The following is a 27,516-nucleotide window of genomic DNA, read 5'->3' as shown; positions in this document are numbered from 1 at the left end:
TGTAAGGAGCTAGCCCTCTGCCTGCAGTGACTCAGGCATCCCTTTCTGGAGCTGGACATGTGCTTTCTCCTATGTCATAACCTCTCTTGTCGTATTTCTGTTGAGAAACTGAGGTAAATTCAAGAACTAGGTGAGTGTTATTCCCTTTTTACAGGTGGGGACAGCAGATAGTAGCTTTTCCAGGATTGTACAGGGAAGTAAAGTCAGGGGTGGATCCAGAACCCAACTCTCATGACTCCTGAAGCCCCAGACTGGCTGAAGTTCTCTAGAAAACCATCATCACTACTGTTATGTTGCTGCATGCACAGTGTGGAAAGGGATCCAGTCGATTTAGACTTAGTAAGAGTTGAACACTCACTTTGTGCCAAACCCTGTTGCTAGGCAGTATCGTATCTATTGAAACGTGCAGATCTGGGTCACTTATTTCTCTATGTTTGGGAGATTTTTAGCCACATGGGAAATCTTTAAAGACGTGAGCTTTAGCCATGCTGCTTAGGTCATGAATTGTGAAATGGTTTAGTGCTCTTTCAACTAGATGCGGATTTTGACACTGATAGATTTTTTTTCTTTTACAGTTGTGACTAATGTTATCTAAGATGTGTATGAAAAAAGTTTATATATGTCTGTAGGCTAAACAGTGTGAGATCACTTGAAAACCTGGGAGATTTTTTGTGCGTTCTGGTAAGCTCGTCTCTGTAATAATGAATACACCACGCACACACATGTTACATATATATTAAACAAAGTTGAGAAACACAGTGATAAATCCAAGTTATTCTCATTGTGTATTGTGAGATAACTTTACCAATATCCAACTAACAACAGCCTTGCATTCTTTAAACTTTTAAACGTCTCTTGACTTCTTTGGCATTTGTGTCCCTCCGTATACTTTGTTTAAAAGTAAATTTCAGTAGCTTTCAGAATTTTTTCCATAAAATGAGGCTTTCTAAACCCAGCTGGGAAAAAGATTAGAAGAGATGAGAAGTATCCAACAAATTTTGTGTAGGACTTTTTTGGAGTGGGTGAGAAGAAGGAGTGTGTGTGTGTAGGGTGTGTGTATGTGTGTATATATAGGGTGTGTGTATATAGGGTGTATGTAGGGTGTATGCGGGTGGGTGAATGTGTAGGGTGTGTGTGGGTGTAGGGTATATATAGGGTGTGGGTGTAGGGTATATATAGGGTGTGTGTGTAGGGTGTATATAGGGTGTGTGTGTAGGGTGTATATGGTGAGTGTGTGTGTGTATAGGGTGAGTGGGGGTGGCTGGGTGTAGGGTGTGTGTGAAGGGTGTATCTGGGTGGGTGAGTGTGTAGGGTAGGTGTGGGAGTATGTGTAGGATGGGTGTGTAGGGTGTATGTAGGTGGGTGTATATGTGTGTATAGGGTGGGTGGGAGGCGGGTGTAGGATGTGTGTCAAGCGTGTATGTGGATGGGTGGGTGTGTAGGGTATGTGTGGGGATGTGTGTAGGGTGAGTGTGTAGGGTGTATGTGGGTGGGTGTGTGTGGGTGTATGTATTTAGGATGTGTGTGTGTATGTGTAAGTTGCCTTTATCTGTTGCAATAAAACAGTCTCTTCTATTTCTGGGAGACTTTAATTCACTTTTAATGGTTTATCACACCAGGAGAACACTCTCAGCCTCACAGATGGCATACACTGTGTCACTTCACTTCTAATAAAAATGTTCCCTTCAAGAAAATATGTGCCTGCATTGTGTGCCAAAACACAAACAGAAATCTTGGAGAACTGAGGTAGCTCAGGGAATTAATCTCTTATGGAAAAGCCTTCCCTACCAGAAATGGTAGAAAATAGAATTTAAGCCATGAAGGTCAGAGCGGAGTGAGTTTTGTGTTGACTAGTTCCAAAACATATCCTAGAAAAGTCACAAAAACAACTGTACATCTCCTGCTGCCTGGTCAAGGAAGCCTGGCCTGGACAGGATGAGGGGCTGCGGTTCAGGGTTCGCCAGTTCAGATCCTGGACGAGCACCTATGCATGGCTCATCAAGCCACGCTGAGGCAGCATCCCACGTAGAAGAGCCACAACTCTACAGCTATGATACACAGCTATGTACTGGGGCTTTGGGGAAAAAAAAAGAAACAAAAAAGAGGAAGATGGACAACAGATGTTAGCGCAGGGCCAATCTTCCTTGAAACAAAAACAAAAACAAATCTCAAAAAAAACAAAAGAAAACTTACAGTTCAGTAAGTTTTTTCCTGCTGCTGGCGCCAGTCCTTCAGGAATCTTTCTGGTCCCCAGCAGAGGCTTGTTATATGGAGCAAAGTGGACTGAGGCAGGTGGACACCAAACACCCACCCAGGAACTGGCTGTGCTGTAGCTTCTTGGTCTCTTGTGAGCAGCGAGGGGCTAGTTCCAGGCCTGGCCGATGGTAACTGCTTAGTGACACTGGCATGTGACTTTAGGCCCATCATTTCGCCCCTGTACTTGTAATGGACAAGGCTGTTTCAGGTCAGGCAAGGCCAGGAAAAAGCTGGACCATGGTCTGGACTGGGAAGGATATTATAATGGTTTTTAGAGAGAAGTTGGAGGAAATGATTGCTTAAATGTACATTTTCAGTGTTTTAGGTAATTGAAATGATGTCTTTGAAGGGGCTCATATTAGTTGAGGCTGAAGTAGTTTTATAATAAAACCCCAAAGATAATTCCAATTATTTGGACATGGTGCATGCTGGTCACTGTGCCCACAGCCTGCCCTGAGCCACATCGAAGTCTTGTGACTCCAGTCAGTCAAGGGAGGAGTGGGAGGCTTTGAAATTCGAGAATCATTTTTGATCAATTTCATCATTTTCAAATATATGTTTAAAAGGTTAAATTAAATAGTTTTAATACTATTAGATCCAAATTTTATTCATTGCTTTTCCTCACAGCCCCCAGTGTAGTATCACATTATTAATACTTAATGATTACTTGTTGATGAATAACAGTAGTGATTATTCTAAGTTAGCACTTAGTTAATTGTAAAATACACAGTTAATTGAAAACATTTTGAAACACTCTTCCATTTTTAAGCCATTCAAAAATGTAGCATATAGTTATTGATAATTTTAATCATGAGTAATAACCTGGAAATGTGTAGAAAAGTACTTATTTAAAACTTACAGTTCAGGGGGCCGGCCCAGTGGCGTAGTGGTTAAGTTCGTGCATTCTGCTTCGGCGGCCCGGGGTTTGCCGGTTCAGATCCTGGACGTGCACCTATGCATCGCTCATCAAGCCACGCTGAGGCGGCATCCCACATAGAAGAGCCACAACTCTACAGCTATGATACAGAACTATGTACTGGGGCTTTGGGGTAAAAAAAAAGAAACAAAAAAGAGGAAGATGGACAACCGATGTTAGCGCAGGGCCAATCTTCCTTGAAACAAAAACAAAAACAAAAAAATCTCAAAAAAAAACAAAAGAAAACTTACAGTTCAGTAAGCTGAAAAATTGTGACTTCTCAATAATTCCAAATTTCTTTTTAGTGGGATCCAAGTTGTAGAATTTTCTCTGCGTAAGGAAGGTGTGGTGATTCCTTTTGGTTTTTCTGTCGTGATCTGTTAAGTGTGTCTGTTTCTCAGTAGCGTGCTTGCTGTGTCGTGGATAGGACCACCATGTGAGTGGGCACCAGCCTGAGCCTGTGGTGGGTGCTGGGCCAGTGTACCTGTCAGTGTGGGGGACTTGGCGCAGAGCAGCTAAGGAAGATGTAAAGGATTCCTTAGACCCAAGAACTCTATTCCAGAAGCCGTCAGAGCAGCTTCTGTCTGTTGAAAGGAAACCAAGTTACCACTGCTGCACCAGGACCTAAATTTCTGAGTTTCTGACCTGTGGAGAGGGAAGGTGGGTGGGAGGTGAGACTTCCAAAGCGGGAGTGCCCCCTGAATGCTTGTCATGAGCTCCAGATACTTCACTTATCCATAGTCAAGGAAATTGGGAGTGGAAGACACCAATTAGGACATTTCCTTCCTCTTGCAACCAGCTGGCTTTTCCCTCATCTGGTCTGTGTTGTGTGAAACCATAGCTGGTTCTCCATCCCTGTAACTGTGGTCGTGTTTGGACTCTGGTGGTTACGTTCCACAGTGGAAGGATTTAGATGGTGGAGAGAACTCGAGGGGAGTCAGGGCCGGGAGGGGTGCCGTAGTTTACCCTGAGTGTGCCCCTGCGCTGCTGGTCTCCAGGGTCTGGAGATTTTTAGGAGCATGTCGTCATTGTCATTGTCAAGTACTCTTCTACACATTTCCAGGTTATTACTCATGATTAAAATTATCAGTAACTATATACTACATTGTCACAATGCAGGTGCTGAGCAGGGAGGGAGGGGGGCCATCAAAGGAACCACCCACTGGACAGTCCAGTGGCCAGAGACGTGAGCAGTGGGGCCTGCGGTGTGAGTGCCGAGTTCTGATGGTGCCGGAACTGATGGATGAGAAGACACAAGTGAGCCAACTGAAGTCTCACCGAGCCCTTGAACCAGGAGAGGACGGAATTACTGCAGGAGGAAGAAAGTTTCAGGCACAGTATAATTTCCCAATTTTCCACTAAGATTGAGAGTGAACCACTGAGTAGTGTTAAATTCATTGTGTGTTTATGAGGAATCTTTCATCTAGAAATCCCAGGTCCAGTCTGATCAGGGCCCTGGTTAAAATATGGAAGCTGTTGCTTTAAGAGTGTGTTCAAATGACTAAAAGAGAACCCAGTTTTGTTTAACTCCCTCACCGACCTTTGGGAAACTGAAGGACAGTGAGAACCCCAGTCCCTTTCCTCTTCGCTGGGAGCCTGTGATTTGTGGGAGTGTCCACACCGACAGGTTATGGAGGACAGGCGGACAGCATCATACAGGGCTGTGTCTGTGTGCACCCACCATAATGAAGCTCCGCTCTGGACCCTGTAAGGGTATGTGTTTAGAAATTTGGCACAATCCATAGCAGAACCAGTGCAAATGCTAATATTATGACTTTTTATACAATTCCAGAGCAGAGGTCCATTTCTAATCAAGTAAAATACCAAAGAATCAGATGGTCTCCCCCTTATTCTGAGCAGGTGGAAAGGTTCCGTGTTTCTTCTCACATAGATAATAAGGTGATTGTTTGCAAATATTTGGTAAAATCCACTGCTATCTGTCTTTACATTTCTTCTAAGGATTTGCAGTCCAAAAGTGAAATATATGTGATGTGCCACTGGGTTTGGATTGGAGAGAAAGTGTACCATCTGAAACCATCGTGTGTGTGTGTGTGTAAGAGAGACAGAGAGGGAGAGATGAAGAGCTGCTCTGTGCATAATGTACCTTCAGGGGAGAAAAATAATCTAGGAATTATTTTCATGTGTAGACAAATATAGTCACTTATTTTTAAATTCAGGCCACTATTTCATATTGACTCCCAAAGTAAAACAAACAATTTTGTAAAGTGACCCCAGACTGGCTTTCATTCTGCCTCTCGACCTGCCCCTGGGAGCTGTTGTGCCTGCTTTCAAGGGCTCTTCTCCTCTCCTGTCCCTATTTTATCTTCTATGCACAGCACGCGATGCTCTGCACTTGGTACTGGGGACGTCCCATAAAAATAACCCCTGTGCCTACCATTGACAGTTGGCCTGAGCCTTGAGGATGGCATTCTAGGTGGTGAGAGATAAAAATCGATGTATAGAGATGATATTGAAATGAAACCTGTAGAATACTAATGGTGTGGGCCACCAATCTGGTGACAGGAGCCCCTGTCCACTAACGGATGCATTACGTCACCAGGAGTGGGGCGGGCGATGACAAAGCAGTGAAACGTGAGACCTCATGGGCCACAAGCCCAGACACGGGCCATCAGCCGCTGGCCACTGGTGGGCTCTCAGCATCTGGTCATCTTGACCAGGTTCTGAGAGGACTTGAAGACGACTGGGTAAACCTGGGCCCAGGTAATGGCAGGTTTGTGGAAGGGGGAGGGAAGAGCGTGGCTCCTTAAAAGTAGGTCTTCGCGATGTCACCAGTTGAGGAATCCTTTTGAGAGAATTGTCTACTGTTTGGGGTGACACTCCATTGACACCTGAGTTGAGTTCTCCTCAGAGCTGGAGAACACACCCAGGAGAACACACCCTGATCAGCAGTTGTTCCACCAAGAGGCCAGTTGGCCAAAGAGAACCTGAAGGAAAGCCAGGAGCTGTTTTCTCCTCATGACAAAGGCTGGAGTGGAGGGATTTCATGTAAATAATTTTCCTTGTTATTTTAAAGGAAAATTATTTTTCAAGTCAAATGAGGCTTTTGAGGTTTCTTAGTTATGTGCCTTGCCGTGTCATCATTCTTTCACTTTTTTCTAACACATCTCAGTCCCTCGCGGGTCACTGGCCCAGCCTTGTGGTAGGATGGGAGTCGGCACAACTGTGTTCAAAGCGTCTTCTGTTTGGCTTTATTTTCACTGGCCTGTGATCCTGGGCACAGAAGTTAGCTTCTGAGGCTCTGTTTCCTCCCTGGCAACGTGGAGCTGATGTTAACAAACAGGATGACATCTGTGCCGAGTGCCCGGCACCGGAGCTGAGGCCTCAGGACTCCCGGCCACTGTCCAGGGCTTCAGGGTCCTTATCTGCTCACATCTGGGCTGGATGATGATCCACAGGGGCTCTTCTGACAACTAAATAGTGTATGTGTGACCCTAACACAGCCACAGGCAGTAGCCAGGACACCCTCCGGAAAGGACGCACTCTGTGTGTGGTGGAGCAGGACGCAGAACGTCCCTGGTTGTTGGCCACTCTCTCGCATGAACCCTTGCTCTCCTGGCTCGGTCCTTGCCTGCCGGTTTCCCGTGGGTTTGCCCAGTGGCAGTGTGGGGGAGGGAGCCCTGAGCTCCAGGTCGTCACCCTGCTGACCCACCCTGGTCTCGGCCCGGCTGCACCTGCACCTGGGGCCACAGCTTGAACTTGTAGCTTGGACTCTGTATCCAGAGCACGATTGTTTCTGCGATGAAACCACCTTCATGAGGAAGTTTCCCCTCCCTCTCTCCCTCCTCCAGATGGGAGCATCTTGAGTTATTTGTGGTGGTGGTTTCTGGTTTTCACTGAGTAACAGCAGAAACACGGCCCCACGCTGTGCAGTATAGAAGCGTGGAAGGAAGCACGTTCTAAAGCAGAACGTGAACTCGCTCCTCCCTGGCGGCACCCTCCTCCCCAGAGGTAGCCCACTATTGGCTCAACGTAAAGTGTTGCTTTTGGGGTGTTTTTTCACTTAGAGAAAGTTTAAAGAAATTCTTTACACCTGAAGTTAAACGTTTGCCCCTTTCTGACTCCCAGTGTCAGTTAATCCGACCTCAGGGTTAGGTGCTGTGAGCGCACTACTCAGCAAAGACAAGCAGTGGTCACATTCAAGCCAAGCTTTTCCTCGTCCGCACCAGAGTGTTTAAGAATGGCACACTGTCCTTGACAGTACAGTCAACTTGTGCTCCCATCTGAGGGGGGCGCAGGGCAGGAGCTGGCCCAGGTTCTGCTATGTCATTCATGGCCGGGAATCCTCCAGAGACTGGGGCACATTAAAAAGGCCATTGCCCTCGCCTGTCTTTCATTTCCCTCTGTCTGAGCTCTAGAGGTTAGGAATGTAGTCTCTCACCATCAAGGGGCCAAGGTGACACTCACTCGGTGAAGTCCCCAAATTCAAAATACTCCCAGAGAAACACTTCGTGGTGTTGGGAGTCCAGGACCTTGCCGAAGGGATTCTTCCTAAGTTGAACTTGATACATATATAAACTAGGTCTTTGAGAACCATTGAGGATAGCGCTGTGTGTCTCAGAATGTCCCTTCCATTGAAAAGTCCTTGAAAGTTAACACCAGTGGATTTCAAACCCAAGGCTTATATATCAGAGATGCCGCTGGGTCCATTGGTGGGGTTTTTCTTTTGCAGCAATCTGTCCTTCCAACCACCTGCAAACTTGTCCAAAATGCCTTGGCTGGTCTATCACCAAGCTGGGCCTTTTGGTAATTAGAGAGTTCTTGAAACTTCATCTCCTAAGGATATTTTTCCCACCTCACTAGAAGGAAGATGATGGTGTTTATGTACTGTCACCTTCTGTCTGAGTTTGGGCAGTTATAACAGAATACGACAGACTGGGTGGCTTAAACAACAGACATTTATTCCTCACAGTTCTGGAGGCTGACAGTCCGAGATCAGGGTGCTGGCATGGTCAGGTTCTGGTGAGGACTCGTCCTGGTTATGTCTTCACATGGCCTTCCTTGGTGCAAGTGCACAGAGAAAGATCCTGTGTCCCCCCCTCCTCCTGGAAGGACATTAATCCCATCATGGGGTCTCTACCCTCATGACCTCATCTAACCCTAGTCACCTCCCAAAGGCCTCACTTCCAAATATCATGACATTGGGCATTAGAGATTCAACATATGAATTTGGGGGGACACACACATTCACCCTGTCTGTTCCCGGGGAGGATTTGGGATGTTGGGACTGAGCGCTGCTGTGGATGCAGAAAGGAGATTTGGGCCTGGAAGTATTTGTGGCCTCTTGGTCCCCAGAGATCTTTTTCACAAGACAGTAATCGCACTGTGTCTTACTACATGAGATTTCCTGAGACATTGCCTCGGATGGGCAGGCTCCTGGGGGACCGCGGCCCGCGGTGGAGTTGGGTCCCAGCTGCATTTGCAGGGTGGATCTCGGTGAGGGGACTGAGCACTCACGAGAGTCACTCCTGCCCTGCGCTGATTCAGGTGAGGGACGCGCTATCAGCATATGGGAGGAGGTGCCCCTTCTGCAGGTTAATTAGAAGTCAGTCCAAAGGCAGCCTGTTCTCAATGGAAAGCTGGAATTTGGCTTTTTAAGAGACCATTGCTCGGTTCTTCTGAATTTTGACAGCTTTCTTACGATGGTCTTTAAGCGATGTGAGCAGCTTCAGATTCATGTTCATGTCTGGCTGCTCTTGTCTGCACCTGGCCTTACCGTGTCCTTATCCACATGCCTTGCCTGGGGCATCCCTTGTGCACTGGTTTTGCTGGGGCCTGGGGCCCTGACCCATGCAGACTCGCCCCCACATCTGTCAAGGTGTCTGGGGAGCATGAGGCCCTGCAGTTTGGAGGAAGACTGTTGGCTGCCTCTTTGAAAGGGTGGGGGCAAGCAAGCTACCCTTTGAACCTCACCTGGAGGAACTGGTGTATAAGGAGCTGTGAAAGACTAGGGAGACAAGAGGAGCCATCAGGTTGTTCTTGGGAAGCAAAAGGCCTGAGGCTTTGTCAGCTAAAGACAGTTGACCAGGTGGCCTTGGGCATGGGGTTATTGCATTCCAGCTGAGGGTCTGAAAGTGGGAAGACTGTTCCTGGACTATCACTCCAAAGCCAGTGACCTCTACTGGGTGGCTTGCAACAACAGAAATCTATTCTCTCACAGTTCTGGAGGCCAGCAGTCCAAAATCATGGTCAACTGCACTCCCTCCGGAGGCTCTAGGGGAGGATCCTTCCTTGTCTCTTCCAGCTCCTGGTGGCTCCAGGCACCCCTGGGCTTGTGGCCACATGAGTCCAATCTCTGCCTCTGTGGTCACCGGTGTTCTCCTTCCTGTGTCTGTGTCCAAATGTCCCTCTTTAGAAGGGTCCTTATCATTGGATTAGGGCCTGTCCTACTCCAGTGTGACCTCATCTTGACTTAATCGCATCCTCCAAGACCCTATTTCCAAATAAGGTCACATTTATAGGCACCAGAGGTTAGGATGTGGACATAAAATTTTGGGAAGGACACAACTGGACTCACAGCACCCCCTACCCCCTGATCGGCAGGTTGTTGGCTGACCACTCCACCTCAGACCCGCCTCCCTCAGAGATGTGATAAACCCAAGTTCTGTACCACAGAACAAGTCGTTTGTGAGGCGAAGTGCGTTTTGTGAAGTTCTGGGTGCTGTGGGCCTTCCTTGTGGGAGACACTTGTGTCCTCTGCCTCTCACGTCCCTCCCAGCCTCTTCCCATCGCTCTGGTGTGCACACAGGCTCAGTCCTTTCTCCACTGTACGTGGGAGGAGGAGTGGTAGTAGACAGATTTTGTATACCTCCTTGAATGCACTGAAGTCACCATGCACTTTGAGGTTAGGCTGTGGGAATGGAGTGGCCTCTAGGACCGCCTCCTTGAAAGGGAAGAAGTGTTGTCCTCGCCAGAGAGGGCCCCTGTGGTAAAGAGGGAAATAAGTTGTCACCACATAGATTTTATCTATTTGGTGTGTAATTCATCTTACTTGGCATGGAAATTGCATTCTGGATTTTTGGAGACAGCAAGCACTGTGGTCTATCAGAATAGAATAGTAAGGTTGCACTGGTTGAGGCCACGCCCAGGATGAGGAAGGTGCAGGTGTCCTGTGAGTTGACATCTCACAGCAAATCATCTGTCGGCATCAACAGCGAGACCGTGTGTTTTTACGACACGATGAACTTTTCAATTCATGCAAAGGCTCTAAGGTGCTTCCTTTGGGGGTTCACCCTGTCATTAGGAGGCGTCTCTCTTGATCTTCCCCCATGAGGCCTGTGGCGTGCTTATCACTCTTCTTATCACTCGTGCAGGCTGGTGGATAAGAGAATTTGCAGACTGGTGCACCTTCTTTGTAAAAATCACTTTTTTCACTCCCGATTAGGAGGGAATATTGGTTTACATTCTTATCTCCCAGTAAAGCACAGACATTTATAAGGTGGTATAAATGCTTCCTACTGCCTTGGACGCAATAGGGAAGTTGCACCACCTCTTTTTAGAAGTTCTTTCTTTTGCCCTGTCACAGTGAATGCAACAGTAATTTCTGTAGTTCTGGGCAGTGGGCTTTCCAAATTAACAAAGAAACGATGCGAGCTGTGAAAACCCTGTCCTGGGACAGTGAGAGGCAGCAGCCCGACCCACTGCTTGTGCTCCACTTTTTTTTCACGGTCAGTCTGGACGGCATCTCCGCTCATCACAAGGGTGAGGTATGATGGCTGGCAGGCTGGGCTCCCCGGGGCCCCCCACTTCCTTCCCCAAGTGTGTCTGAACATCCCTGTAGTGATATGATATATCACTTACACTTGTAATTAAAATAAACCTTGTATTTTCTTCCTGCTCTGTCTCACCCACTCCCCGCCCACCTCACCAGCCCCTTCTAGAAGCCAGAGGCCTGGAGCCCATGAGAAAAAGAGGAGGGGCTTGGATTTGACTTTGGCTGAGTTATTAAACCTCCCCCCACCCTAATCAACTGGAAGATTTTAAGACACATGGTTAAGATTTGCTCCCAGGAATGCTGCCCTATCTGGAATGGTGGGGAATGAATATCAAGTATCTCCACACTTCCGTTTTTGCTTTATTATATTTTTTAGGTTTTGTTTTGCTTTCTCCCCAGATTGCGTTTGAGGTTCATGCTCTGATGCTAGAAGGAGCTGCAGAGCATACGGCAGAAACTGCTTTTCATTGTTGCTCACCACCCAGCATCTTTATGTGAACAGAATCTGGACGTTGGTCCCTGGGGCATCTTCCCAGCATCTGGGCTGTAAACCTGGCTCAAGACCGTTAGCCCGTTAGCTTTGAGAGCGCTGCCTTGCTGGCCGTTGGATGCCTGTCTGAAACGTTGCATCAGTTGGCTTGAACTCAAAGGCCTGTGAGAAGCCCCTCTGCTAGGTCTTGCTCTGCGGGCTGGAGGGATGATTCCAGAGGAGCGACATGTGCATTCGCCTGTGGTTTTCTTGCCGTCTGTGCTCATTTCTGACTGTCCACTAATGGGCGACTTGGTTTATGACAGCACTCAAGATGGACTCTAAGGGAACACATTAGTGTTCCTGTCAGTGGGTTTAAAGGCTTAAGAATGATAACTTGTTTTTGGCGTTTGCTGTATGAATGAAAAAGGTTTCGGGCTGGTAGGTCTCCTGGCCAGTGTTGGTTTGGGGGCATCCCTGGGACAGGCGTCTTTTGCTCAACTCTTCATTTTCTATCACAAGGAAGCTACTTTTTGAATTAACATCTAGATTTGAGAAAGTCAACCTGGTTGATCGTGTTCCTTTAACAAGTTGGATTTAGAAGTAAATGACAAAAAAAGGAAATGACCTTGGCTTTTCTAAGAGGCCTTTGGATTGGTGGTCCATTCTTGTTTCTGGCCACAGACTTAATTAAACTTTGTTGAAAGCAGATCTTTTAAGTGCATGAGGGATTTTTTTGTTTGTTTTTTTTGCATGTGGGTGGATTCTGGGTTGGATTCAGAATTTTATATCTAAATATTACTGAAAAGTCCTTGGGCTTCTTGTATTTATTTTAGGTTTTGCACCAGTTTTGCATTATCTCAGTTGGGTATTAAATAGTTTCAGAATTGGCAGTATATAGAGGAAAACCAGATGTGTGTGCTCCAAAAAAAGTGCTTTTAGATCCAGGATTCCCTTAGTAGGCTGCTTCAGATTCATACCCTGTGCCATTTTTCTTTTCTTTGAAAATAATTGGCTCTACTTCAAAAATGTCCAGGGGAAACCTTCTCTAAATGAAGCTGGGAGAGGAGCACGTGCCTGCACCCCATCCATGAGTGTGTTTCACATACAATGATGTGCTGCTCTTGGGGAGTCCCACACCAAGGTCAGCCGCAGGCGAGCTGTAGCTGGAAGCCTGGAGGTGATGCTTCTGGCTACTGGCCTGGGAGCTCACTGCATTCCAGTTAGATATTTCTGCATTCCAGAGCCTGTTTGGAAAAGGCTGCAAACAAAATGAGTGGAAAGAACAAAGAAGGGTGAAAGTTCATTCTAGGGAGGCAAGTGGAAAGTTGTCCAGGTACGCTGTGCCCTCACTGAGCTGCAGGAGGTGGGGACGTGGGCAGACGTCGGGCTCATTGTAGAGCATGGGGCAGGCTGAGGTGCTGGGCCCCTGTCCTCCTAACAGAGCAAGAGTCGACTGACACATTTTCAGTGGATCCTCATCTCCGGGAGCCACAGTGATCCATGTGACAGTGGCACATGACCTCATTTTTGCTGCTCTACCTTTACGATTTGACATAAATGGGTTTTACTCATCACTAATTTAAAATCAAGTTCAAATCAACACATTCCGTCTCAGCCTGCTCTGTATTTCAGGAGGCTGTGGACTGCTTTGAGCAGCATGGCTGAGAAGTGGGCAGATCACAGTCTTTTGTGTAATTGACTTTGTAGGACTTTGTTTTTATTTTTACTCATTTCACTGTATTAGCCTCGTAAAACACGACCTGCCCTCAAGGTGATGTGATTATGAGAGAGAGGGAGGTGCATTTCTACCCGAATGTCCATTCCTGCCACCAGCTCCCCTGTGGTTGGGCCCAGGCTGCAGAGCCTTCCCTGAGGCGCTGTGTGTGGGGTCCCTGCCACCTCCTCACCTTTAGCCCCTCTCTCTGTGCCTCACTCTGTGTGCTGGCTCCTGCCTGCCCTTACCAGCTACTGATGCCTTCCTACCTCCGACTGCATCGGTCTGAAGGGAGGGCTCCCATTGGGTCTTCTTCCATGTCGTCCTGCTAGTTAACATGATTCATTCTTTTATTATGAAAACAGTACGAGGTAAAAAAAGAAACTACCGCACAAGGTCCATGGTGAGTGAGTTTCCCTCCCAGCCTGGACGCTCACCCCCACCCCCCGGGGGTGGCCACCAGTAATTTCTGATCTTCGCTCGGTGCACAAGCTCACGTAGGTCCTTTAAAACAAATTGAAGCATCTCCAGCCACATATTTACCACCTTCTCTTAATAAATATGTCTCGATTGGCTGAAAAATCAGTGATTTATAATTTGGCCATCCTGCTGCCCATCCTTTTAGAACATCAATGAACTCCTCCTTTGTTTATCAATGTCTTCAGATGGGCGAGACCCGATTGATGCGTGTCTGTCTAGCACAGAAGAAATCGGGCTGCACGCATCCTCGGGATCCTCCTCAGCCGTGTGGTGGTGGTGGTTTTGTGGAAACTGAGACTGATGTCCTCGCCTGTGTTTGCTTCCATGGGCCTCACTGTGGTCAATAAGTCTGGTTTCCGTGGCGGTTCCTGCTGGAAGTCCCGGCGCCGCTGGCTGGGAAGGAGGTGAAGCGCTTGGAGAGTGGGCCTTTTGAACTCCTTACTGCATCTTCTCTCTCTTCACAGTTGTAATCTTCTCTATCTTCACACTGGTTTTGAGAAGATGTGTTCTTTAACAAAATGTTAATCTCACCTTAGAAGAGTTTTTCCAAGTTTTGAGGACTACCTGAAAAGCATCTGGAATTGCTTTGTCCAAAGAGCCAGCTCTCCTGGTGCTGGAGTTAGGTGTGGGAGCTGCGGTCGCCGGGAGCAGGTGGGGCAGCCCAGCCACACAGGGCTCCTGCTAAGGCCCCCTCGTGGGGGCCCCCATCCTCTGACCAAGGCTTTGCACTGGGCCTGTGCCCAGGACGTCTTCCCCGGGCAAGCTGTTTGCCCCATCTGGATACCTACTGGTCACCCAGGACAGGCACCTGGTGAGGGTGCCCACAGCAGGGACTGGGGTGATGCTCCCACCCGAGTGCGGATGTTGGGGGGGCATGCTGTCGGGGAGACCCCTCAAGGGGCGTGTCCAGCAGTGGAGTGACACCTGCAAGCAAGTGAGGGAGGCCAGGTGGGCCGCCCAGGTCCCAGTGGTGCCTTCCTGAGGCTACACAAGGGCACTGGTGCGTGAAGCAGGTGGACACAGCTCTGAGAGCCAAATCTCAGTGCCAAGCCTCTCCCAGCAGAGCTTCCTCGGTGGCCGGCCTGGCTCACGATGCTTCCCCTTGCCTTGGCTTAGTTCCAGCTTGAATGGCAGGGCAAGGTCATTTTTTTAATATAAAAAGCTGGGCCTTTCCTTCCTGCTCTAGTTAAAGCCATTTTCTTCTGTAGGGAAGCTTGTCTCCCTGCAGCTGTACTAGCTGTCCCCACTTGAAGAACAGTGACCCCTTTCCCGGCACATTTTCTCCTGGGCGGAACGGTAGCCCCTTCCAGGTCACATTCCCAGCTCCTCACTTTGAGGTCACCATGAGCAGGTTTTCTCTGCAGGGTCTGGTGTGCGAGGAGGAGAAGGAGAGTAACTAAGTGGCTGGAGGGTCTTTCCCTGCAGTCCTGTGCGTGTTAACTGTTCAGCTCATTCCTGAAGCACTTATCAAAACCAGACCAATGTGGAAACATTTAAAAGGCCTAGAGATCTGAAGGAAGTCCCACTTGAGAGCATTTTCCTATTTTTATTTTCATTTACCAGCCAGGCTGGTAATGTGCCTACCTCCGTTATTGTAACACTGCGCATTTAGGTTCTGAGGTTTCTGACATTATAATTCTTAAGATTTAGTCAACTGTAGATCATGAGAAAAGTCACTTTATTGGCAATGCTGACAGGAAAAAAGTCACTCTTAGATTACCACAAAATGCCTTCCATTTGTAGGGGATAGTGGCTCATCGCCAAAACCAGAGTACAGGCAGAACCTTCTCGGAAATAAGTTCCATGATTTCATAAGTTTCATTACAAAATAGCTAGATTGTTTGACCTTAAATTCACTTAAGGGATCTTTTAAAATGTGCAATGATTACAAAACTGTGACCATATTATAATACCTAACATTTTAGCTTTGTATTTTAAAACATTGCATAGATTTTTTTTTTTTTTTTAATTTCAGTCCAGGGTCTAGTAAACCAGCCGTGAGAGACTAGTGACAGCATTACAAGTCAGGGCGGCCCTGAGGGACTAGTGACAGCATTACAAGTCAGGGCAGCCCTGAGGGACTAGTGACAGACTACAAGCCAGGGCAGCCCTGAGGGACTAGTGACAGACCACAAGTCAGGGCGACCCTGAGAGACTAGTGACAGACCACAAGTCAGGGCGACCCTGAGGGACTAGTGACAGACCACAAGTCAGGGCGACCCTGAGAGACTAGTGACAGAGTACAAGTCAGGGCGACCCTGAGGGACTAGTGGCAGACTACAAGTCAGGGCGGCCCTGAGGGACTAGTGACAGCATTACAAGTCAGGGTGGCCCTGAGGGACTAGTGACAGACTACAAGTCAGGGTGGCCCTGAGGGACTAGTGACAGACCACAAGTTAGGGCGACCCTGAGGGACTAGTGACAGACTACAAGTCAGGGTGGCCCTGAGGGACTAGTGACAGACCACAAGTTAGGGCGACCCTGAGAGACTAGTGACAGCATTACAAGTCAGGGCGGCCCTGAGGGACTAGTGACAGACGACTACAATTCAGGGCAACCTGAGAGACTAGTGACAGACGACTACAAGTCAGGGTGGCCCTGAGGGGCTAGTGACAGACCACAAGTCAGGGCGACCCTGAGGGACTAGTGACAGCATTACAAGTCAGGGTGGGCCTGAGAGACTAGTGACAGACTACAAGTCAGGGTGTGCTGAGGGACTAGTGACAGACCACAAGTCAGGGTGACCCTGAGAGACTAGTGACAGACTACAAGCCTGGGCGACCCTGAGAGAGTAGTGACAACACTATAAGTCAGGGTGGCCCTGAGGGACTAGTGACACCATTACAACTCAGGGCAGCCTCAGGGACTAGTGACAGCAAGTCATAAGCCTTACAAGCTCTGTATGGCCTGAGCCCATCTCTCTTCTCTGTGACACCCTCCTTCCCATCGTCTCCTCGTTTGCCGTCGCTGGGCCTTCACATTCCCTCTACATAAGACGCTCTCTCCCTCCATGCCTAGGCCAGCCCTCCACCTTCCCTTAGAACTTTCCCAAGTCTCCTCAGCTGAGAAAACTAGACATTGTTCCATTCTCATTTACTCATTCTGAGAACATGGTCCTCTTTGCTTTGTAGTTCTGTGTTTGTTCTATGGGGTAGGCTTCTTGGGGACCCATTCCTACCCCTGCAGTGTCTTGCACACAGTGGGTCCTTGATAGGATCTGCGTTTGGTGTTCTGGAGAGAAGGAGTTCACGTGGCGGGCTGCCATCTGGGAAGGAATTGGTGAGGGCGATACAGGGAGCAGCGGGCCCTGGGTAGGGGAGCAGGACCAGCTGGACCTGAGGTATCAACTGACATCTAGTTGGAGCGGCCTGATGGCCTCCTGGAGCCTGTGGGTCAGTAGATGCTAGAGAGCATTTTGTGAAGGCCAGTCACATGTTGGCATTTGATCTTAAGAGAGAGTTTAATGTAAGATGATTTAGATGGCTAGTTTAAAATTCAAAGAAAAAGCAAATGTCCATTTCATTAGTTCAGACTTACCAATAAGTTCCATTCGCTTTCATCAAACACTACAATCTTGCAGTTTAATGTGTCTGCAGTTGGCTCATCGTAACCAAATTACTGTATTTGTAATAGCTCTTGTAATCTGTTTGTGCATGAGCTTTCAATGGTGCTTTCAAGTTTACAAAGCACGTGAGTGAACATTCTCGTCGGGTTGTCCGTGGCTGGCTTGGGTGTAACAGTGGCATTTGGATTCAGAGACTACCACTGACTTTGCCTTTTCGTGGCCCCTCTTTTTTTTTTTTTTTTAAATGTCTTTTTTTTTTTTTTTTTCCTGATCCAGGAGCCAATCAAGCGTCACAGCTGCATTTGGCTGCATGTCTATTTGATCTTTTTTTTTTTATTTTTCCCCCAAAGCCCCAGTAGATAGTTGTACATCACAGCTGCACATCCTTCTTAGTTGCTGTATGTGGGACGCGGCCTCAGCATGGCCAGAGAAGCGGTGCGTCGGTGCGCGCCCGGGATCCGAACCTGGGCCGCCAGCAGCAGAGCACGTGCACTTAACCGCTAAGCCACGGTCGTGGCCCCTCTTGAGAATCTGGATTTGTCTTGTCACAGAGAATCCCAGTGGTATAAAAGTTCTTCTACACATCAGCTGGCTCTTGTAGAGAGGGGCAAGGAAGGAGCGTGTCGTATCGGGGCTGTGGAGAGGGTCCACAGCCCGTCAAGGGCCAGGCAAGGTGGCATCCGGTCTTGAAGACCAGCAGTGGGATGGAGCGGGTGGTCAGCGCAGGCCTGGCTTGTGGGGCCTCCCTCCTCCCCACCTGGCATTTCTCTGTGCTCGCCTCCACTAACACCACAGGTGATATTGTGTTTAGCCAGAAAGTTAGGTATTCCTTACATACCCTTTCTCTTCTTGCTTACCAAGTTGTCTTCTTAACTCTCAAGAACTCTCACCTCCTTAACATTTTCTTCTCAAAGCTTTTCATTTGAGTCTCTTCAGCTTTTCCCCTAGACTTGCCTGGCTCAGAACCAGCTGCATCAGCCCCTGTCGGACACCAGGAGAGCCTCTGTAGAAATACGTGCAGACACATTTCTGTTTTCCTTTGTACGTCGTGACCCAGGCCCTGTCTGACCGACCTGTTAAGACATCGCCTGTTTGCTCACCTGTTTCTCATTCTCAGTCTTCCCTCATCAACATCAGCTTCATTTTCATTTATTTAACAAATATTTACTGAGTATCAGGTATGGCGCTAGACACCATCCTGGAGCTCCTGGAGTTCTGGTGGGGGCAGGCCATGAGCAATACCCGAAGAGGATGCATGGTGCACCCAGAGACCATCAGGGCTCCAGGGGTGGGGCATGAGGGTGTCATGGCGTCCCTTCTGCTGGCTTCTATTTCTCAGTAGAAGGGAGGAAGGTCAGCAGCGGGGAGGGAGGCCGGGGAAGGAGGAGCAGAGGAGACGGAGGCAGCGGTCAACCGGGTTGGATGCTGAGGGCAGGACACCAGGGCACGGGGCAGTCGTGAGTGGGCGCATGTGCAGGGGGGCCTGCCGGCTCAGCTTGGAGTGCTCACAGGCATCTTGCCCACTCCCACCTCCCCGTGAGTGGCTCACATCCTTGCCCTGACTGCGGAGCCCGAGTCCATCTGCGGTCATCCACGCAGACTGATCCTTGGGTGTCCTCTTCCTCTGCCTCAGAGCCATGACACGCTGTGTGGACTGGTGAACGAAGGAACAGATCTATCAGTTCAGTCTGCTCAAGTTAAGGAAATGTGACATTTGACATGTGATTTTGAATGAGCTTTGACATTTTTGCTCTAAATGCCAGAAATAGAAAAATAAACCACCTCCCCTCCCCTCGTGGACAGACACTCCTAAAACATGTCTGATGACTAAACACAGCTTTGCATCCCCCTTTCTTCAGGTCCCTCCTGGTGTTTCTGGGTTAGAGTCCTTTGGCCTTCTGTTCTGCTAGCTGTTTGTGGAGTGGAGGGTGTGTCGCTACGCTCACTAGCGAGGCCTAGGGAGCCCTCCCGGGACTTGTGTTTCCTTAAAAGATGACGACACTTTCCAAGCCACGGGGGAGACTCATGCAGGGGGGACCCTTGGCTTCGAGTGCTACGAGGACACCCCCAAGCTCTGCTGCCCGCGGCTGCTCCCGGGCTGGGCTGGCCTGGCCCAGGCTCTGCTCCTAGCTCTGCTGAGGCCACGCCAGCTGCTGTCCAGTGCTGCTTGTCCCCCAATGGGCCTTCTGGGGGGGTGGCTGCCTTCCTGGTGACAGGGAAGCAAAGCTACAGAGCTGGACAGGACCATGTTGTATTTTCTGATCACGAAAGATCTGGTGGAGAATAAGTGCCAGGGAAAAGAAATGAATAATAGAGGGGGCTTTAGTTTTCTCCAGTTTTTTTAAACCTTTCCAAAACTCATTAGTGCAAATGGTGTGTAACAGAAAAGCATAGTGTGTTAATAAAGAGCCATTGTTGCCAGGTCAGCCCTTTGGGGAGCTAGAAGCCAGTTCCTGCTCTCGGAAGGAGGCAGCTGAGGAAACAGCGAGAGCGGCTGTATGCGTGTCCTGTGGCTGCTGTGACAAGTGACCACACACCTAGTGGCTTAACAACACACGTTTTCTCTGTCACAGTCTGGAGGTCAGAAGCTCTCATGGGTCTCACTGGGCCAAAATTAAGATGTCACAGGGCTGATTTCTTCTGGAGAATCTAGGGGACAATCCGTTTTCTTGTCTTCTCCAGCTTCCAGAGGCACCTGCATTCCTTGGCTGGTGGCTCCTTCCTCTGTTTTCTGAGCCAGGAATGGCTGGTCAGTCAATTCTTTCTCATGTTGCATCTCCCTGCCTCTCTACAGCTGGGGAAAATTCTCTGCTTTTAAAGGCGCCCGTGTGACGTTGGGCCCACCTGATACTCCAGGACCCTCTCCCCATCTCGAGAGCAGTAACTTAATTCCATCTGCAAAGTGCCCTTGCCCGTGTCAGGGTACATACCCACCGGGTCTGGGGATTGGGACACACTTGTCTCAGGGGGTGTTATTCTTCCTAGCATAGCTGGCTGGTATCAGAATGTGAAATTGTGTTTGTGGATGGTTTCTGAAGACACAAAAGGAAAAGTAGTTAAGGACTTTCTGCCATCTTTTATTCTAAAAATTGAATTTACCTGTTTTTTCCACTGATGGATTCATTGTTAAAGAAATAGAACTTTTGCTCATCAAAAAGTAGGATGCCATTTTAAAACCGTGGACTATATTTTTATGTAGACTCCTGGCGATCTGTACCCAATCCCACCTTTCCTGGAGGGTCAGTCCCTCCTCTCCCCGAGTATCCGCACCCTCTCCCGCAGCTCTGACGACTGTGGCAGGAGGCACTGGGCTGACCATGGAGTGTCATCATTGTTGCCCTGCTGTGGATGGTCCACAAGCAACCCCAGAAGGTGGTCCCATGGGCATATAATTTGAGGGGGTTGAGACGTAACCTCAAGTAAAAAACCCCACAGCTCATGGCAACTCATTATCATGAATGAAAAGCCTGAGAGATGCGCCCCTCCCCCCCTTCTGGCCTGTGGGGGTATCAAGGCGCCAGCCCACCTGCCCAGCTGTTAGAGTCCCAGGTGGGCTGGGTGGGAAGTGGGCCTGGGCGTGGAGGTGCTCATGACTGATGGAGTCTCCCAGAGCCCATCTCGAGGGGCCTGGTCTGTCGCCCTCCTCAACACAGTCCAAGGTGGGGACCCTGCGTTTGTGATTTGTCTCCTTGGAGGTCTGTCAGACCTACCCCGGGCACTCGGTCTCATCCCTGGGAGTTCTCCAGCCATCCTTCACCGGTGTCTCCTCTCTTCTAACTCACTGCTCCTCACCCAGAGCTCCATCCACCTCTTCTGGAGTGCTGGATTTTGTAACTCACACACATGTTTCTGCATTGTTTCTTCAACTTGACTGTCAACTCTTGGGGGACTTCATCATCTCCCCCAACTCTCAAGCACTTTGGGGACTCCCCAGAAGAGCCAGTGGATGTTTCTTGCTGCAGGTTGAGGATGTGCTGCCACCTCCCTGTCCCCTTCCCAGCTGCCCTCTGGGTTTCCCCTTCCCATGAATTTAAAGCAACAGTGATTTCCGGAAGGTCTTCAAGTGCTTCCCTCCCTGTTCATATCCCGTCGTCTCTCCATCCTAGGGTTCTCAGGCGCGTCCTTGGCTGTGTTCCTGGGCTCACTCTTTGGAAACACAAGCTGGTTGGTTTTTTTTTTTTCCTATAAGGCTTAAAAACTCATCTTTCTGTCCAATATGTGGACGTTTGAGGGAGGTAACTTGCAGATATAGTAGAACAACCTGATCACGCCGTACATAGTCACACACATGCACATGCCACACGCACGTACACTCGCCAATCAGACATTACTCCAAAATGATTCACAAGACAGACGAACCCCACAGTGTGGAGTATGGTCCTGGGCCATCCTCCCTGGCTCATAGGGTCGCGGTAGTGTGGCACTTGCCTCTGCCTGCACCATGTCATGTCTCTGCTGACGGCTATCTCCCTTGTCTCTCCAGGTGCTGCAGGGGGCCCAGCTGATAGCCGTGGCCTCTTCCGACCCAGCCACTGCAGGGGTGGACGGGTCACCTCTCCAGGGCAGTGACATCCAGGTGCAGTACGTCCAGCTGGCGCCAGTGACTGACCACAGCACTGCGGCTCAGGTGGGTCTTGCTTCTGGAAGTGGATGCCCTGTCTGCGGATAGGTCCTGGGGCTTCTGCAGGTATGAACACAGCTTGGGTATTTCTACTGACATTCTCCTATGAGGAAGGTAAACTGTCATTGAAAGACGCATGATTTGGACGTGGGCACTCATGTGGGATTATAGTTTTTATAAATGCCTGAAAACATGAAGGTGAGAAGTTAGATCCTGGCCCAGGTGCCAATCTTAAACCTATTCTTGAGATATTCTGTCTTGTGCAAACGTTTATCTGTGAATTCAGAGGCAAAAATTAAGTTCTACGCTGTATCCCCTGCAGAGCCTGCTCCTGGGGGCTGCAGAGTGAGGGCGTCCCAGTTTGCCTGAGACCACTGAGTGGGGCTGGCCCAGCCCAGGGGTCAGTGCTCCTGCAGGCCAGGGGCTTTGGTTTGTAACCCCAGCCCTCAGCCTGGACCCTTTTCACAGGGGTGGGTTTGTGGGGTACTTGCCTGTGAGCGGCTCCTTGTTTGTGGTAGAAATGCGGGATCGCCCCTGACAGCTCTGTGCTTGCACTTGGTCCTGTGGGCACCATTTGGCCTGGCTTCCAGCTTCCTTCAGTGCATTTCTAGCTGGCGGCCCAACAGCCTTATCGGGAACTCCGCATACATAAGACCCGATTTTCCCTCCCTTCATTACGTGCTTACTCAGCATGTCTGATTGACTGTGAGCACCAACCAGCTTCCCCACCGATGCCTCTTATGATCTGGTTTTGCTGGACTGTGGTTCTCCTCCTGCGCTGCTTGTTATCAGTGCTTCTCCAGGAGCACTGGAAAACCCGGCATTCAAACTGTTTGGACACTTTCTGAAATGTCAGATGAGAGGGCCGCTGCTTTAGGTATTTGAAGTGTTCACAGAGCTGCCCTGCAGTAAGTGTACTTGGTCAAGCGAGCATCATGGCCTCTCTAGAGTCCCTCTGGGTCTGGGAGAACCAGGCCTGGCCCCCTGTCCCCTGTGCTAGTGTGGAGAGCCGGCCAGAAGCCTGTCAGCTTGAGCCCCTTTAGGGGATGGCATGATCAGTTCTGTCTGGTTGGTTGATTGTGTTTTTAGAACGACCAGTCTTGAAGTTGGGGCATATTCCTGTTTTTCTCAGAAAAACCATAGGATTGGTCTTGAGAAGCCAGCGGTTTGGTTGGAACAAAGCGCGAGGCTGCTGGTGCCCTGAGTGACCCAGAGGTGCTGGTTGTCTGCGTTCTCAAACCTTGAATGACGCAGAGGTGCTGTAGGTGCTGTTCTCCTGTGTTCTCAAACTGCATGGGCCGTTGGTTTAAATCACTGACTTGCTGCTGAGATCAGACGAGAGCCATTGTGATACAGGGGCTTTGTCTGCTCCGACCATAGTAGTGGCTCCTGCCCTGCCTTCTGGCATGTTCTGCTGTCCTCCCTGGGTCCTGGAGAAGCCATGGCCACCCTGCTCCCACCAGAACCCTCCAGCCAATACCATGTGAGCGGCCAGAACCCAGGCACTTCTGACTCCACGTGGTGTTGGGCTTTCGTACAGCAGTGACCACAGAGCATGTTCCCCTCTGGAGGTTAGCTGAGAAGGAGTGAGGCGTGACCAAGAACCCAGAGAATTGGTGGGCGGGGGTGTGCGGAGATGAATTCTCCCACCAGGTTATTTGATGTGGTACAAAGAGTTGACCTGTCCTGGAAGAAAGACTCCTATGGGCCTCCTCGTCCCATGCCAGGTAACACGTGTTTGACGCCGATGTCACTGTACATGGGTCGTTGCATAAAGGCAGTTTGATTCCCTGCTGCTCACCAGGCATGGACGTGTCACATGGTGTGTGTGTGCTTCAGATTTGGGCTGTTGTGTGGTGGGTCATCTTACTGGACTATAAGTTTCTGGTCTTTCTACAGGTTGCAAAATTGAGGAAAGCTTGTCCATTTTAGCTCTTTGCCACCTCAACTTCCAGAATGAATCAAGCATTCTCTCTTGATTCATACCTGGCAGGTTCGGGTCCATTTAATTAGGATGTATAACAACAGGCCAGAGAATGGGATGTGCGCTTCCATTCTGGGAGGTTTTCCGTGCAGAAATGGGCTTGAACAGTCAGCAGCTCTTGTCATCTGGCACAAGCTGTCCGGCAGCAGGGCGACTCCAGGCTTGGTCAGCACCACAGTGCGTGTCCTGGAGGCCCAGCTTCCTCTGTCCCTCCATGGGCCCCACTGGTGCCTCCCGCAGACGGGGCCACACCCACAGAAGGAATGGGTCTCCTGACTGTCTCTTTCTCAGCATGAAGGCCCCCCCACTCCTGTGGGATTTCCTTTCTTAGTTTGCTGATCAGAAAGGGGTCATACACCTAAACTTATTCCTGGAAAGGACTGGGCAGGTTGACGAGAATATCCCACTGAGTCTCTCTGAGGCTGGAAGAGGGGCCTGGCTTCTGAAGAGATGGGCTGCTCGTAGGAAGGAGCACAGGGTGCTGGCCCAGGGGCCATGGCACCTGTTCCCTGGAGCAGACAATTGGGAGGGCCGTGAGCGCCAGGTGGTGAGCACTGGCCCAGTGGCCGCTTGCCTGGCAGACACCCGAGTGCTGAGCATCATGGGGTGCCCAGGGCCGTGTGGTGTCCTGAGTTCCCTTGAACGTCTGTTGCTGGAGCTGTTTCTGTACATTCTCTTTGTTTTTCTGCAGGCAGCTCTGCTGTCTCCTGCATGAGACACGGGTCTGGCTACTGCATTTTGAGGACAAGGGAGAAGGGTGGGGGGACCCCAATCAGAATGTGGGTCTCCCCAAGTCCCAGGCTCAGCTCCTCATCCCTTGGTCCACCATCCTGAGTATCTGAGTCCAAAGCTGCCTTTCCCAGTTTTTCAAAGGGAGGGACTCTCAGTCCCGGGAGAAGATCCTCTTTACAGAGCCTGTAACCTGCCTGCCCCAGAGCCTCTCTCCCTCCTTTCCTCCGCCTGCAGCGCCCAGCACTCTCTAATCCACTTTCCCTTATCCAGAAACTTGTGGGGACCCCCTGCCCCCCATCTGTGTCACAGGTTAATCCTTTTTTCATTCCTCCTGCCCAGCCACTCTCATGGGCCCTGTAGACAGTACAACAATGTCTGTGCTCAGTCCTTCATCTGGAACTGGAGGGCCCCCTGCTTTAAGGCGACACTGTGTTGACTGTCATTTGACGTGTGTATTTCAAAAGCACAGCCTTAGACTGTAATGAGAGCTGTAGGGCTGGCCCCTCACCCAGGGACCCTGCCTCCTAGTCTCCATGGCTTCTCTGCCTTTTTCTCTGCCTTTAACTGGCAGCTTCAGGGAGTCTAAAAAAACTCCAAAACAATCTCCATTTGGGGGGCCCATTCTGGATAGTTGAGATGGATGATTGGTGACTTATTAAGATTGTGTTTTTTTCCTTTAACATCTTAAAACTGTGAATATGCATTTAAAATGCTCTTAATAGGGGCTGGACCCGTGGCGTAGTGGTTAAGTTTGCACACTCTGCTTCAGAGGCCCAGGGTTCACGAGTTCAGATCCCGGGCACGGACCTACACACTGCTCATCAAGCCATGCTGTGGTGATGTCCCACATACAAAATAGAGGAAGATTGGCACAGATGTTAGCTCAGGGACAATCTTCCTCACCAAAAAAAAAAAAAAAAAATCCTCTTAATATCTGCAACGCATTGATTAGAACGTATGTCTTACGAGGAGAAAGGTAGCTGCCCCTAAAGTGCTTTTTTGGAATATTGAAACAGGTTTTATAAGAAGGCCAGTGGTGACTGAAATTCCAGGTAAATAGATTAAGGACGTGTAACCACTTGGAGGGTCTTCCCCAGTGGTAAGCCAAGGGTGGGAGTGGGAAACGAGCACTGCTGGTGGCGGGGAGCCCTGGGGCGTGTTGAGGGGGTGGGGGTCAGGCAGGCTCTGGACAAGCAGAAGACCCCACAAGGAAGGCCCGCAGCCCCGGACTTGTCAGAGCTGCTTCAAGCGGCTTGGGTCCTGAGAGAGTCATCTCCCAAAACGGGTGAGCCCAGGACCCTCAGTCCCATCCAGCTCTGAGTGTGTTCACTCACACAGCTGTTGGTGTTTATGACTGGGGAGTGGCCTGGACTCGCATCAGTGGGCACTTTTATAGAAAAGCCCCCCTCTCTCCCCTCTTGCAGACAGCCGAGACCCTGCAGCCCGCCCTGCAGCCCGAAATGCAGCTGGAGCATGGAGCGATTCAGATCCAGTGATGCAGGCCAGGCCGCCCAACCGCGACAGGAGCCGAAACGGAGCCACCCCACGCTCAGCGCTGTCTCCAGCCAACCACCTCGTTCTACGCGCCCCGGTCCCACGGCTTTGCACGCGAGGTGACTACACACATTCTGTTAAAGTGCGTCCAAGAGCCTCGTCCATGGGGGAGAGTGTCCCAGTAAATAAAAAGATGGTAACCACCGCCTCCTCTGCCAGAAGACCCCCTTTCTTTTGAGTCATACTGTTGGTGTCAGAGAAGGAGTGGGGAAGCACAGTGTGGATTGTGTTAAGTTGACGCGGAGAATCAAGAACTACAATATTTTTCTCTGTTCAAACAGCTTTTTTTAATTTGCTATGGTGTTTATAACAAAAAAGAAAATTGAAAAAAAAGTGGAGTCGCAGAAGCCTTTTGCTGTGTGCTCTGTTCAGTGTAATGAAAACAGGTATTTGCGAAAACAACTAACGATTTTGATGGAAATATTGCTTACCTACTTTTCTAGGGGGAAATGCTCTCAACACTGTAATTATGCATTTCTAATGAAATAAAGTGTATTTATGACCACAGCAGCTTTGATGTGGTTTCTTCTTAAGAGATGGTTCACCCGAGGCCGGCCTCATTCCTGGTGGACACTTGGGAGTCATCCCATGGACCCTTCCAGCTGTGCTGACAGTAGTTGTGGGAGTCCTTTCAAAGGAAGGGGTGTGCTGTTTCTGCTAGTCCCATGTAACAGGGCCTGGAACGTCAGCTCCCCTGATGCAGATCACTGTCCGATGGCGTGCCCCCTCTCAGACATGGTCACCCCTCAAGACTCTGGGAGCCCCTGCGGTGTAAACCTGCTGTTGAATGACACAGGCCTTTGCCAGCTCCAGAAAGTTACAGCTCTGGGGCTCCTTAGAGAAAGTCATGTCCCAAGGAGCATGCTTATCATCCAAAATTGACAAAAAGAAAGGCAAAGGAAACAGTTCCAAACAGAAGCCCCAGAGGTGGTTTGTGTTACACATGACCAGCAGTGTCTGGCCTGCTTCAATCACACCGTTTTGGCAGTTACAATAGTGGGGTTTGTGAAATTCCCACCACAAAATTGTCTTCACTGACTTAGACTGTGACTGTTCAATGCCTTTTCTGGAAGGCATTCAAAGTTGCCATCCCAAACAATCATGCCTCTTCCCAGTCCCCCCGTTGGGGAGTAGTGTACAGTCCTGGGCTGGGTAGTTTATACCAGGGCATGCTGAGGGATGAAGGTGGGGGGGGGGGAGCAGCTCCCTGAAGTGGGGCAGCTTTTCTACATGCCATGCCTCTATCCATCCTCCTAGGGTGGGCACCGTGACATGAGGATGTGAGGCCTCTCTGGACAGTGGTCTGAGAGGCCATTCTCCAGGAGATGGAAATGGGAAGAAGGACAATCTGGAGGCTGGGAAGAGAAGGTCTGATTAAGGCGTCTGGAATCCCAGAAGGAGAGTGGAGAGAACAGATGAAAGATGACATTTAAAGGATTCAGGAAGCAGAACACATCCCAAGTAGAAATAAAAACAAATCCCTGCCTAGA

At 49.6% G+C, this 27,516-nt stretch overlaps 1 protein-coding gene across 11 annotated transcripts in view; it reads left to right on the top strand.

The window, feature by feature from the left end:
- The window catches only part of BANP (BTG3 associated nuclear protein), a 126,558-nt gene extending 100,025 nt beyond the window's left edge, over positions 1-26,533 (top strand). For 6 of the 11 annotated variants that reach the window (XM_087419825.1, XM_087419826.1, XM_087419822.1 and 3 more), the window contains one exon: positions 4,292-21,235. In XM_087419825.1, the coding sequence (XP_087275951.1) occupies positions 4,292-4,534 (243 nt within the window). In that variant the 3' untranslated portion in view covers positions 4,535-21,235. Of the gene's footprint in view, positions 1-4,291; positions 21,236-21,618; positions 21,763-25,896 lie in introns of those variants that run through there. The other 5 variants (XM_004437037.3, XM_087419818.1, XM_014792640.2 and 2 more) reach the window with 2 other exon arrangements.
- Positions 26,534-27,516: the final 983 nt, after the last annotated feature.

The sequence above is a fragment of the Ceratotherium simum genome, chromosome 30 (assembly GCF_057802395.1).
Source record: "Ceratotherium simum simum isolate JZ-2026a chromosome 30, ASM5780239v1, whole genome shotgun sequence".
NCBI classification, from domain to species: domain Eukaryota; kingdom Metazoa; phylum Chordata; class Mammalia; order Perissodactyla; family Rhinocerotidae; genus Ceratotherium; species Ceratotherium simum.
The sequence above is the reverse complement of the archived record's forward strand: the minus strand, read 5'-3'. Positions and strand labels throughout refer to the sequence as shown.